General features: G+C 44.3%; 1 protein-coding gene across 2 annotated transcripts; it reads left to right on the top strand.

Moving 5' to 3' along the window:
- Positions 1-1325: 1325 nt before the first annotated feature.
- CCDC32 (coiled-coil domain containing 32) lies at positions 1326-10676 on the top strand. 2 transcript variants are annotated; one of them, XM_082839893.1, is made up of 4 exons: positions 1326-1380; positions 3199-3454; positions 6149-6305; positions 9597-10676. In XM_082839893.1, exons 2-4 carry the CDS (start codon positions 3211-3213, stop codon positions 9733-9735), a joined length of 540 nt encoding a protein of 179 aa, XP_082696019.1. In that variant the 5' UTR covers positions 1326-1380; positions 3199-3210; the 3' UTR covers positions 9736-10676. The 2 variants fall into 2 exon arrangements, with proteins under 2 accessions (XP_082696019.1, XP_082696020.1); XM_082839894.1 differs by having other exon boundaries at positions 1331-1380; positions 3204-3454.
- The last annotated feature ends 4076 nt before the right edge of the window (positions 10677-14752 follow it).

Here is a 14752-nt window from a genome sequence, read left to right as displayed (position 1 = left end):
ATATGTAAGAGGCCAAATATGAAATCAAGAGGTTTTTTTGGTGAGCAGGAAATTAGAGAAAACTTCATAAGTGAGTTGAAAGGCCATGGAGCAGCTCAATGAAGCACCCATAAATCTATGACAGTGATCCTTTCTATGAATCAGATGCTACCAGATTCGTGTCACCAGGTCGGGTGGCAGTTGGAGGACTCTGTGGATCCACCCATCCTCATATATTCCCTGTGAATAAGCACTGCCAAAATCTTGCCTATTATTTGCTCCTTTGTTTTCTAACCTTCTTGCTTTCCACTTCCTTCTGTTTGCATATTCTAAGAATGGTTATAAATGTAACAGAGTACCTTGTAGTTCCCTTTCACATGGTGGTAGTTATTACCACCATAGCCACATTGATTGGCTTTGGACACATCTAGAGATTATACCCTCAGCCAAGCTACTTCTACAGATGGTTGGCTGATGTCTTTCTTCACATGTGTCTTTTGGGAGACAGTAACCTGCCCTGGAAATTGGGGATCAGATTGGGAGGGTTGCATCTCAGCGAACGGATAACCCCTGAAAGATATCAAAGGTCATCTCCTTTAAAAAAAAAAAAAAGAGTTTCTGACACACATTTCCCATTACCACTCTCTCCTTTATGTACTCTGGCCATACTTCCGTCATATCCTCTATAACTCTTTGATGTTATTTGTAAACTTGTCTGTCTCCATGGCGCTTCCTCCTAAGCTTTAAGGCTGGGACCCATGCCAAGTCTTACCTGTCTTGAATTCCCGCTTAACACAATGCCTCGAACACAGCATGAGCTTGATGTCTATTGACTAAATGAATGTGGGAAAGCTACATAACTTGGTGAACGGGACCTGGATCTCCTGTGAGAGTAAGTAAAGTAATCGCTTCCAACCCCATTCGAGGAGCAGAAGTCCTCTAATTTGCGTATCGAAGGGCTGAAATTTTCGGGGACAAACAGCAGCCCAGAGAACTGCCGAGGAGATTAACTTGCTCAGGTAACCAAGAAAAGTCAAGGCCTTGGAAACTGGGCTTCCCTGTCTGAGCAGGAACCACGTGGAAAGCGCCGTCCGCGCGGCTGTAACGCACTTGTTATGAGCCGAATCTACCTGGCCCTTGGGAAGACTGGGGCCCAGGGCGTGTTCTCCACCGTTTCCAGGCAACAACAGTCCCGCCCATCGTTTCCTAGCCCTCTGCTTCTCGCTTCCTTACCCTGCTGAGCTCCACTCGACCAATTGACGCACAGAACATCGCCAGTTTGGGAGGTGGTTGGAGGACTCCAGGGATCCGTCACCTGGAAACTCCGCCTCCCTATTTCTCCCAGGCTGCCAGCGACTGAACTGAGCTGAGCGTTTGCGGGCTGCGGGGCCGGCGGTTGCGGTAGGTGGAGAGGCGCGGGGGTGCCCAGCGTTTTGTATCCCCGGCTCCGGCCGCATTCCGAGATACCACAGAGGTGCCTCGGAGCCTCAGTCGCCCCTCCTAGCCAGTCCTTGAGGCCTGAGCGACTGAGGCCCGAGATCTGGACATCAGGGTTTTCCGCGCTGGTATGGACTTCCTGCGGGGGACCGGGGGACCAGGGGACCAGGGCTCTGATGCTAGCAAAGTTTTGGTGTGGGTGGGTTCAAACGACTTCGGTATAGGGGTGGAGCCTCATTGTGACCCTTGGCATCAGTTCATACAGGGACTCCGTCACATATCTTGGCCCTTTTACTTCCGGGCCATTGCGCTGGCTGGGCGCTCTCTCCTGGAATTATTCAGACCTTTTCCCAGGCAGCCTTCCTAATCTCAAAGGTCCCTCCTGTAAGAAGGTGTCAATTCATCCTATTAGATTAGATAGTTACGAAAGCCCCCGGGCTTTGTGGGTAGCCCTTCCCACTTAGCTCTGCTCAGGCTACTTTCAGTATAGAGTCCCAAACAGGCAGAGTGATAATGGGTAAAAACATGGCTTTTGGAGCGTCACAGGTCTGGTTTCCAATCAGGGATTCACTCTGTATCAGTAATGTGCCTTTGACAAGTTACCCTCATGATCCTCAGTGTTTTCATCTGTAAAATGATGACAATGTCTGTCTTTCCATTTTTCTATTAAAATAAGAACACGAGCCGTATAGCCCAGCGTCACCATGTAATGAGCACATGAGTCTTGCATATGACAGTACTCTCCGACAGTTTTCACCAAGCAGCATTTTTATTATCCTGGTGTACTGTATATGGAACTGTGCAGGGCCTTTAGTCTGTATCCTATTGAAAACAGAATTTAATTGGCTGAGGACAGAGTGGTTGCATTTTGGAGATCTTTGGAGAAAAGTGCAGAATGGTTGTCCTCACTGGAAATGTCCTAGAAATTCCTCTGTGTGTGTGTGCGTATATGTGTTAAAACATCCATAACATAAATTTTACCATTTTAACCATTTATAGATGTACTGTTAAGTGGCATTCACATTATTGTACAACCATTCCGACCATCTATTTCTAGAACTTCCCAAACCGAAACTCTGTACCCATTAAACAGTAACTCCCATTACCATCCCTGCCTCCAACCACCATTCTATTTTCTGTCTCTATGAGTTTGACTGCATAGACCTCATATAAGTGGAATCATTCAATATTTGTCCTTTTGTGTCTGGCTTATAGAAATTCCATTTTAAGGGACTTCCCTGGTGGCGCAGAGGTTAAGAATCTGCCTGCCAATGCAGGGGACACAGGTTCGAGCCCAGGTCCAGGAAGATCCCACATGCTGCGGAGCAACTAAGCCTGTGCACCACAACTACTGAGCCTGTGCTCTAGAGCCCACCAGCCACAACTACTGAGCCCACGTGTCACAACCACTGAAGCCCACGCGCCCAGAGCCCGTGCTCCACAACAAGAGAAGCCACTGCAGTGAGAAGCCTGCGCACTGCAACGAAGCATAGCCCCCGCTTGCCGCAACTAGAGAAAGCCCACGTGCAGCAACGAAGACCCAACACAGCCAAAAATTAATTAATAAAAAAAGAAATTCCATTTTAAAAGACAAACTTCATTATGAAAACAGCCTGAGTGCAGAGCCAGAAGAGGAACCTAATTACCCTTTTGTCATCTTTTTCTCTATAACATAGGAATGTAATAGAAGACATTTTAAATTTTGTTAAGAGAAACTTGATAAAAGGCTATTACCTTCCTTCCTAAGTCAGTCCTTATTCACTTGAGCTTCTGTTTTTTCAGCTCAGATTCCAAATGAAAATGTTTGAGAACGTTGACTCTACAACTACAAGACCTGGCCCGGATCTTTGGGCTGAAATCTGTTCCTGTCTGCCACATCCTGACCAAGAGGATAGTGCCAGCAATGCTTTCTCAGACTCCTTTATGGATTCTTACCCTGCAGGCACAGGCCAGAGGGAGGCCCCAGACTTTGCTGTGCAGCCAGCTGTAAAGCCTTGGGCTCCCCTGCAGGATTCAGAAGTGTATTTAGCATCTCTAGGTAAGTTAGATGGCTTTTTTTTTTTTTTTAATCAGAAGCTGGTGGTTTTAAGGAAGCATGTTGAAGATCTGTTACATAAAACCTGGTTTTCTGTTCTCTGTTTTTTTGTTTGTTTTTTTGTCCTTACCACATGTATCTGTCAGATGTAATTCTAGGGGGTGTTTCAGGTTGGTTGTTGGGAAGGAGCCCCCTTTTCCTTGTATATCCCTTAACAGTCTTTGTCATCTCCTGCCTCTGACTGTTTCATCTCAATTCTGCTTTATTTATTGGCATTCTGTAGGACACTCTTGTTCACTCTTGGTGGCCCATGTATTCAGATAACCCCAAAGTGTCATACCTTATGCATCCTGAAAGAAGAAGGTCATGGTCCCAGAGCTACATGTGGATTTATGATGCTACAGTTTGAGAAATAGATTTAATAGATTGATGGTTGGGATGGGAGTATATTGACATAAAATTCATTCTGCCTCTTGTTAGCCATTTTAGTTTTTAAATATTTCCTGAACACATCTTCACTGCCCTGTCCTGTGGCCTTCCTTAAGTATTTAGAGAGACTCCTAACACAGGAAAGAGATTCAGATTGTCCCGTGCTAGGGGAAAGACAAATATCAGTCTTGGGCAGTGATCGCCAATCTTCAGAACTGAGTTAACCTTTATTATTAGACATCCATGAGACGCATTAATATGTCACAAAACCAAACCTGAGAATAATTATTTGAGGAAGGAAAGGCAATTCAGGAAGAAGAAGCATTTGAGGAAGGACAGAAAGAAGAGTCAGAATAGAGTTTACATGACTGCTAAGAAATTTCTTGGAAAAATAGAAGGAATTTGGTTAATGATGTACTGGAGGAAAAAAATATGAGAAAAACACAGGTGGAATGATGGCTAATGAGAAAGCTGAGGGTGTAATATGAAATTTGTTGGGAAGCCACCAGAGATAGTATAGTAATACTTGCAGCAGTGGCCGAGGAGGTTACCAATTCTGTTGTAGTCAGAATATCTGTTTAATGATGATAGGAGAAGAAGCCACAGTCTTAGGAAGCTGAAGAACCAGATCCTTCGGCTTGTTGGTGCTCTGTGCCCAGGGCATATAAGAAACTTTCATGGATTCAGTGATGTTTTTGATTGGTGAAGACTGGTTCAGAAAGTTAAAACTCCACGGATCTTTTCTAAACTCAGTTAAGATGATGATTAAAATGTCCTCCCCTGAAGAAAATAAGAGGGATTCCTGTTGCCTTTGGCAGAGTCTGGAAGATAATGGCAAGCGGGTTTGGAGGATGCAAGGCACCTATTTCTGCCTGATCACGTCTGATCAGGGACTCAGCACCCTCAGAAAGGGGAAGACCTTTTCCAGCCCAAAAGACTACCTCCCACCTTGACAATCAAGGCCTGACAACATAAAGATTGTTTTTATTGCCAAATAAACTTATATCAGAGAATCCACTAAGAGCAACAATTAAAAACTTTTAGCCAGTTCAACCTGAGATATACATAATCCTTTACCCATCCTCCAGGAGAAAAAAACTCCTCAAATATTTAACATTTATCAACTGTAGTTTTTTTTTTTTTTTTTTCCCCCATGGGTGAGCTTTTGGTGGTAACTTGTAGCAACAAAAGGTGTTTGTTTTGATCAGTGGGTTCCAGCTGATGCGGCTTGTTTAGAAATGAAAACAAGATTGCAAATCATAAAGTTTCTATTGGTGGGCTTGATGTCCACCCCTCCCCTCCAAAAAGTCATCATTTACCTATTTATTATAGTTGGAGGCAAGACTAAATTAAGGCAGAAGGCAAATGGTGATACCCTTACTTGTATTCTTTTAAAGGGGCTATCTGTTCATCAGTTATACTTAAAATGCAAAGAAGAGTAACTAAACATGTATCACCAGGAAGCCATAATGGATCACTCTCACAGGGATTACAAGATGTTTTGTTAGGCTCCAACATCCAGGCCACAAGCAGAACAACCTTCAAAAAAAACATTGGGAGATTCCTTTTCTTTAATCAAGAACTTAATCACACATAGAGATCTTAAAGGTCCATTATTATTGAGTTCTCATCAAGTCAATTTTTGTGTCTAATGAACCAACGAATCTCTCTTCACTTTATCTAATTCTTTCTCATGAGGTTTGGAAACCACTTTATGAGACTGTAACAAAAAAAACCATTTACTCCTCCGAGAGACTATTTTCAGGAGTTGAAAAAAGAAAATAGTATACACATGTCAAGCCAGGGAAAACAAGCATTTCTTAGAGAGATACCTGCTGGGCTTCTGTGATTTCAAAGAAACCATGCCATCAGTTTATTTATGAGAACCTATAAACCCCTTTTCTGGGGTTAAACAATTAAACAGTTATTTGGTACAATGCAGAGAGAAGGCATTGGGATGGAAAAAGAAAAATGTAGGTTTGTCCTCCTTAAAAAAATGAGATGTTTTTCAGGGAGTGTGCTTGTACTCATCAGTGAGAGAATTTTTAAGTTGACATTTTGCATTTTTGCTTTGTTTTGTTTTGTCTGGCCGCACTGTGTGGCATGCGGAATCCTGGTTCCCCAACCAGGGATTGAACCCATGCCCCCTGCAGTGGAAGCGCAGAGTCTTAACCACTGGACCTCGAGGGAAGTCTGGCATTTTGCATTTTAGATTAGTTTTGTTTCATACTCGCTTTCCTTGTTAAGTTCAACTTCCTCTTCCTTTAGAGAAGAAACTGAGAAGAATCAAAGGTTTACATCAGGAAGTGACTTCCAAGGACATGCTTCGTACCCTGGCCCAAGCAAAGAAGGAATGCTGGGATCGGTTCCTCCAGGAGAAGTTAGCATCAGAATTCTTTGTGGATGGACTTGATTCTGATGAGAGGTAATTGATTCTCAGTCCAGCTCCAGGTGACGGTCTATTTCACTGAAAGCATTTCTCTTCCTCTAAAGAAGTCAGGGAGAGCGACATCTGAGTCCAGATATAAGTTGATATCAACATCAGCTTTTCTGAGCTAAAATCATCCTTTGTAAGGTTGCTTTATTTGCTTAGTCCAGTGGCAGATTTTTGGGAATGAGTTTTTTTTTTTTTTGCGGTACGCGGGCCTCTCTCTGTTGTGGCCTCTCCCGTTGCGGAGCACAGGCTCCGGATGCCCAGGCTCAGTGGCCATGGCTCATGGGCCCAGCCGCTCCGCGGCATGTGGGATCCTCCCAGACCGGGGCACAAACCCGTGTCCCCTGAATCGGCAGGAGGACTCTCAACCACTGCGCCACCAGGGAAGCCCGGGGAATGAGTATTTTTGCCAAAAAGCAAATTCCCCACCTACATCTTTTTTTTTTTTGGCTGCATTGGGTCTTCATTGCTGCGTGCAGGCTTTATCTAGTTGTGGCAAGCAGGGGCTACTCTTTGTTGCCGTGCGCGGACTCTCATTGCGGTGGCTTCTCTTGTTGCAGAGCACAGGCTCTAGGTGCGCAGGCTTCAGTAGTTGTGGCATGCGGGCTCAGTAGTTGTGGCTCGCATGCTCTAGAGCACAGGCTCAGTAGTTGTGGCTCATGGGCTTAGTTGCTCCGCGGCATGTGGGATCTCCCCAGACTGGGGCTCGAACCCATGTACCCTGCGTTGGCAGGCGGATTGTTAACCACTGTGCCACCAGGGAAGCCCCCCCCCCCCACCTACATCTTGATCACAGGTTGAACAGAGTTGAGAATAAACTATTGTCTTCATTTTTAAGTACACACTGTGCTTGAGAAAGTAGTAATCAATCAACAACTGGAACCAAGTCTTACCTATCAATCTCCACTGCCTTACAGAGTTTCTGTCATATTTCTGTCAAATTTGAGTAGACACTCAAATTTGTGTAGACCAGATGAATGAATTTCTTAATCTACTATGAAGGCACTGTGCTTGATGTCGTAGGCATGGAGGGGAGATGTAAGGACGTTTTAGAGCCTTTTTTTGGTCCTCAGAACTAGGTGGGGAGAGCTGACAAATGTATATGTAGACATACCTAGCAAAACGAGGCAGCATAAGAAAAGAGCCAGATGAGTGGAAGTGACAACGTGCTTTAGGAGTTGAAAGACCATTGAGCTCCCTCTGGGGTCTGGTTTTGTACCAAAGGAGAACAGTATCTGCAGATGGGCTGGATGCAGAAAGGAGGAGAGGGCATTCTGCCACAAAAAGCAGGATGGTGCTTGACACCGGGCATAGGAGCTCTGCCACTTACTGGTTGTATGTTTCTAGGTGAGTAACCTGTGTGTGCCTCAGCTTCCTGCTCTGTAAAGCAGGAGTAGTACCTCTTACCTTATAGGGTTGTTATGAGCATTAAATGAGTTACTATGTATAAAGCACTTAGAACAGTGCCTGGCACAGGGTCAGTACTGTGTGTTAGCTCTTCTTAATATTATTCTTCCTAACAGAATCTTAAAATTCAGTAAGAAATTCTTCAAAATGAAAATCAGTGAGGGAAATAAAAACCTGAATTTTAACACAAGGTCTTAGGGGAATATGACTTAACCTAAGTTTACATCATAGCATTAACACTGATTTTGAGAGTCCCATGGTATCAGATGAAGATACTGCTGCTGAAATCATGGACAGTATGTGAATAGAACTTCATGGTTACATTTTATTTTTTAATTTGCAAAGTATTTTCACTTACATTATGTCAAATATTGCATCAGCGTGCCCCCAGATCCTTCAGAAATGAGTGTGGCATCTAAGGTCAGGTCAGCTTCCCTCTGAGGGTTCAGAAAATAATATACATTTTATTCTTTTCTTTTCCCAATTGAGCCTTAAACTGCCCCAAACACAAAAGATGAAGATGCACAGATTTCTGAGCCTCTAATAATTTGGTATTATATTCTCTCCTCTTCAATATTTCCTTCCTCTCCAGTTCTGAGAAGAAAAGACAACTTTCTCCTGCATAATTCTCAAATAGTAATTCTTCTTCTCAGAAATTAGATCAGCACCAAGACTCCAGTTTATGTTTCTGTGTATTTATTAATACCTAAAATAATGTGGGTTTCCCTTCCTTATAGAAATAACTGAAACAATTTTTGAAAAGTATGGTAGATGAAGATTAAATGCCCACATAGCACCTTAGTCCCCTGAGCTATGGGCACCTGTTGAGCTGTGGGCACCTGTTGCCCTGAGCCTACATCTGTGGGAATGCTTCTTTCTATCAGTGTTCAGAACAAGCGCCAGGAAACAGTAGACGTGCATTTGGTTTCAAACTTCAAAGTTTATGTTTTAAACACAGTCCATTTTGTAGTGGAATTGTGTGGTTCTTCACGTATGTGAAGGCCAGATGTGTGACCCTCCTTATGGCATGCTTTTGGCAAGGGAGCAATGGGCTGGGAAATCCTACTGTCCACAACATGATTCCCTCATTTTAGGTGTCTAAAATCTGCTGGTTATGGCCTTATTTCTTGGCTTACGATTTTTTGCTATTGAAGAGCACAGAATGAGGTTTATATTATTCCTAGTCATTTGCAATTTACTGTGGATGTCTAATAGCATTAGGGCGGAGATATCCTGGGTACTCAAGGAAGGTGGGAGGGGGACACTTCCGCCTCCCCACAGATCCAAACAAAAAAGAGCCCCCTGGCATAGTGGCATTCCTTTGTGGGGGACATTGCTACTCAGATGTTTCCATCTTGGCATCTTGCTGTAGAAAGAACTAAACAAACAAAAACACACGAAAAATCGTGTTTAGTACAACTAAGTGCTGTAAGTATAATTAAGCCTCAGACTACCTCAGGTATAAGAGATTTCAAGATGCTCAGGTTTCTGCCTCACTAATAATTTGGTATTTATTTGAATGTTTCCTCCCCTTGACGATTTCTCTTCTCTCCAGTTTTGAGGAAAAAAAGACGGGACTGAGACGTAAGCTCTTTAGCTGTTCTCATCAAGCCTTCAGAGACTCTGCATTCATTTGAAGGCGGCCTGGTGCTGCTTGTCGCCCAAGTGCCCACTAGGGGGTAAATTATGCCACGGAGCTGCCAGGATGCACAGCTGTCAGAGGAGTATCTGTGCTCCCCACGTTAGCAGTGAAAAACAATTACAGGAAGAAATTGGTGGTGGGCGGGAAGGCAGTCTTTGAGTAACTGAGATAATCATTGAGTAATTAACCAGTGAGGTCTGATGCAGCCACCCTTTTCTCCTGCTCTTTCCTAGCACCTTGGAACATTTCAAGAGGTGGCTCCAGCCAGATAAAGTAGCCATCAGTACGGAGGAGGTCCAGTATCTGATTCCTCCAGAGTCGCAGGTTGAGAAGCCAGCGCCCGGGGACGAGCCAGCAGCAGTGGAACAATAAATTACACACACACACACACACACATGCCCAGCAGCTGTCTTGGTTCCAGAGGGAACAGCAGAGAGCTCGGCAGCGGCAGCAGCAAGGAGAAATCTAGGGAGGGAAAAAGCCCAGCCTTCCACTCCACCAAGCAAGCAGCTGCGGGCCCCTGAGGACTTGCTGGGGGCTGGCACGTGTGACTGTCTTGGGTAAAGTGACTGACCCAGTGGGTGCTGGATCAAAATACCGCCTTCCTCTCTGTCTCACAGCTTGTCTGAGCTCTGTTGCTGCAGGTGAGAAGTCTGCTAAGAACCTAGTGAAGGACCAAGTGTGAAAGTATTTGGAGAAACTGATACCCTTGTGTATAATGGATAAGTTAAGTGAGCCATATTTTTTCTCGCCTCTTCTGGATGGTCCCACCTGTGTTCCAGGCGTTCCCTTGGTAAATTGTCAAGGATGCGTGGCACCGAAGAGAGTGAAGTCTGCTTCCTTGAATCCAAGACCCACCTGAGGCTTCTCTAACAAGTCCATAATAAATATAGGGACTTTAGGAAAAAGAGGCTGGGCCCTTCGTCTGATTTGTTTCTTGTGGGGAAAATGAACGAAAGAAGTGTGAAAATATAGGTGTTTCTGTGTATACATGTATATTTTTTATTTCATGCATGGTTTCTCCCCTGACTTCCTCTGGCACTTAAAAAGAGCCAGGTTCCAAAATAGACTTGTGTTTATGGTATTGGTATTTGAAACCACTCCTGAATAATTCCACGCCTACTCCTTGCGGCAGCTTTCCTGGCTAAGCCTATGCTTCCTACCTTGTTTATGGTGTTCTTGTTCAGTTGGTATTGTCCACATAAAACTTTTCTCATCAGACTAGCTGTGTGTGGTGCTATTAACCTGATTCCTCTCAGAGAGACACTCCTAGGCAGTCAGGAGGTAAACACAAATGCATGTCAACGCAGGAGAGCTGGTAACTTTTGCCAGATTCCTGTTTTTAACATGTGCCCTCTGACAAGCCAAACCTCGGTGCCCTGAGGGTAGGATTCTGAGGTCATGGCTCCAGTGGAGCCTCTTTCTGGGTAATAGGTTCCAAATCCCTAATGATGAGCAGGTGGCCATAAAAACCTTCAGAGAACATTTGCTCATTTCTAAATCAAGTAGATTGAGAAATTTTGCCTTGTCCAAAAAGATGGGAACCAACCAGGTGATTCTATATACTTGCTTAATTATATGAATATTTTTGTCGTAATTTCCAGATGGGTTTTCCTTTTTGTTTTGCCATTGACTACTGGTGTTAGCTTTATTCTTACTGCTTTTTATTAGTAGGATGCCTTTGACAGAGAGAGTGACCCTCTGTTCCCCAGACACTTTGAGCAAGCCAGACACTGACAGTCATCCAGCCCTGGACTAAGCTTGCAATGGATTCTGCCTGGGGTTCAGGTGCCAAACCTCACTCTTCCTACAGAGCCATCTGATGGCTTTCAGATGGATAGGCTTAGAAAGGAAAAAAACAAAAACAAAAAAAAAACACCTAAGATTTTCCTTCTCCCTGCATGATAAACAAAATTATTCTTCCTCAGTAACAACAATTTAAGAAAAAAAGCAGTAAGGTCTGAAAATACTCTCCCAAAGAGCAGCTGATCATGGGTGGTTAGAGAACGTTTCTATACCAGAAAACAGCGTTTCTGTCATTCAGGCAGGATTCCAACTTTGCCTTTTCCCTACCTCCCATTTTCGACCTAAGAAACAGAAATCTTAATATGAAAAGGTGGGGAGTTGATTCAGAGGAACTGAAAAGGAATTGTAGGACTGAAAGATGTTTAGCCCAGAGTGAAAACCCGGGGTGGGGTGGGGGTGGGGGGGAAGGCCCCAGATCTCTGCTGCCTTCTCACTTCACTCCTCTACAGAGACAGGCTTCCACAGAAGGGAGTCTAATGGGCTGTAACTATGGTTTCTTTTCTTTTTTTTTTAACATCTTTATTGGGGTATAATTGCTTTACAATGGTGTGTTAGTTTCTGCTTTATAACAAAGTGAATCAGTTATACATATACATATGTTCCCAAATCTCTTCCCTCTTGCGTCTCCCTCCCTCCCACCCTCCCTATCCCACCCCTCCAGGCGGTCACAAAGCACCGAGCTGATCTCCCTGTGCTATGCGGCTGCTTCCCACTAGCTATCTACCTTACGTTTGGTAGTGTATATATGTCCATGCCTCTCTCTTGCTTTGTCACAGCTCACCCTTCCCCCTCGCCATATCCTGAAGTCCGTTCTCTAGTAGGTCTGTGTCTTTATTCCTGTCTTACCCCTATGTAATGAGGTGGATAGACCTAGAGTCTGTCATACAGAGTGAAGTAAGTCAGAAGGAGAAAGACAAATACCGTATGCTAACACATATATATGGAATTTAAGAACTGTGGTTTCTTAATTGGTTTAGAGGTGACAACTTAAGTGATGGCTCTAAAAAAAAGGTGAAACTCTATTTACCAAAAACAAATTTGATATTAGTTCCCAAAGCTAACTTTTTAATATAAATTTAACTTAGGCGATTGATGTAGTACTAAATTTGAAACCAAGAGTCTTGGGTGCTATCTTTATCTGTGCTGTGGCTTACTGTGGGATCATAAATAAGTCAAATGACCTCTTTGTATTCCAGTTCCCTTTCAGAAATTGGACTAACCGTAGGAAAAATTGTATTGGCCAAAAATGCTGATCTGTTTCCTTTGATCCTGGAAACTCCCAAGGCGCTCCAGTTAAGACTTCCTCAAATCAGTAAACTTTATGAGCTGAGAGAGGCTTTCTTAGCACCCCTAACTTTCTTCCTTCCTCACGTCCTTAATGAAACAGACAGAAAGTTAGAGCACATGGAGCAATATTTACTGCTAAACCTTAGAGCCAGAGAAGGGCAATTCCCAACAGGGCAAAACAATAATAACTAGGTATATCCAGAGAAGGCTGGTTGGAGCCAGGGAGATAAGGTAAGTGACTGCCGCTGTTCTCTCCTGGCACAGGGCTTGGCAAGGTCAGTGCTGGAATGGCACAGGCTTGCATCCAGTACCTGCTCCAGAAATAGGCTCTGGATGTAGGCACAGCAAGTAAACAAACGTCCTACCAGCCGTTGCCGAGGTGTGTCCCTCTCAGGCAGGCCTGCCCACCAGGACTATTGCTGGAGGAGGGAAGATGCCCTGGAGCCACTCCCTGGCCCTCCCTTGGAATGAGTCCCCCAACGCTGGGAACAGCTCCAGCCACATAAAACAGCTGATATTTTCCTGAAATTTCCAAACTATCCCAGCCAGCTTTGGCCCTACCTCAGTTATAAGATTCAAGACAGGACACTGTCATCGCAATCTTAGGCTCGTGGGAGGGCTGTCTACTTGAACCTGGTGGGCTATTTAAGGCACAGGTTCGTTCATCTAACCAATGTTTTTTTGAGCCCCTGCCATGCTTCAGGCACTGTGCATGGTGGTGAATAAAATAAAACCGTATGTTCCCATACGGGTGGGGTGGGTTGATGGAGGGGCAGATACGGCCTAGTTAACTGGTGCTGTGGTCTCTGATTCTGTAGAGCCCTAGCACAGGCACACAGTGCTTTGAGAGCATATGGGAAGGAGATATGAGAGCCCTAGGCTAGCTGGGTGGGAGGTAGGAGAGAGACCGAGTTAGGGAAGCTGAGTCCCGAAAAATGAGTAGCAGTTGGAGAGAATAGAGGGATAAGAGCATGGGGGCAGAGAAAAGTCCCAGAAGAGGAAAATAGCAAGTACAACGGCCTGAAGGCAAAATAAAGTTTGGATACTGGAAAATGGTTCAGTGTAGCTGGAGCATAAAGGACAAAGGAGGAAGCATCAGAAGGTGACCTTAGAAATTAATAAACAAGACCAGGTGGGAAGGGCTTTATAAGCCATGTTAGGGAGCTTGGAATGTATTTGGGGAGCAACAGGGAGCTAAAGTGTCATTTTAAGAGGGGCAGTGACAGGACCAGAATTGCGTCTAGAAAGATGGTTATGGCTGCCATGGGTTTGACATGTTTAGATTGATGAGGGGAGCACAAATTCACACTTGGCAATGATCTGTCTACATGAAATAATGCAGTCAGATGGCTCGTGGTTTTCCTTTGTTTTTATTTTCTGGCTTGATTTCTTTGAAGTTATTTTTTTCACTATTACAGAACACATAGAATCATGTATGGCAGATTGTATTTTCCAAAGATGGCCATATCAATATATCACATCCCACACTTTCAACTTACAGTGTGGTGTGGACACTCTTCCACTGAGATGTTGGGTCAATATTCCCTCCCCTGGAACCTGGGTAGACCTACGTAACTGCCTTGCTAATAGAGTACAGCATGAATAATATGACTTCAGAGGCTAGGTCATAAAAACATTCCACCTGGGATCTCTCTCTTTCTCAATATGTTCCTTGGTAGTTCTGAGCCAACATGTAAGAAGTCTGGCTACCTTGAAGCCTCCATACTAGAGAGACCCCACCGAGAGCTAGAGGGGCTCCCGCAGTTTAGTCCCCAGCTGTTTGAGTCTTTCCCACCCCAGGCATGAGACATATAAGTGATTCAGATGATTTCAGGCCCTAGCCTTCAAACCACCCCAGCTGACACCAAGTGGAACAGAGACAAGCTGTCCCTGCAAGCCCTGTAGATTCACAAACAGGAAATATGTCATGGTTTAAGCCACTACGTTTTGGGTTGGTTTGTCACTCAGCAATAGAAAACTGGTACAACCATCACCTAGGTTTCAGTTTTTATGTAGCTAGTTTGAAGTATTTTATTTGCGGTCCCTTATAGTTTCTTATGGTCACAGAATTTTGAATACTTATGCTGGAGAGGAGCAAAATTGGGCGCAGGCACCAGCTGTTAGGTGTTTGCAGTTACCTAAGAAAGAGGTGACAGTGACTCGAGGACTTGTATTTCTACTGAGGATGAACAGCGCTGCAAGAAAACATCACTCCCACCTTAACCATGAGAAATAGCCAGAGAATCTACAAAATCATAGCTTTTCTTGAGCCCTCAGAAAGCTGAGGTCACAAGGC

The sequence above is a fragment of the Leucopleurus acutus genome (assembly GCF_964270905.1).
Source record: "Leucopleurus acutus genome assembly, chromosome: 1".
NCBI classification, from domain to species: Eukaryota; Metazoa; Chordata; class Mammalia; order Artiodactyla; family Delphinidae; genus Leucopleurus; species Leucopleurus acutus.
This window is presented reverse-complemented; position numbering and strand designations above follow the sequence as displayed.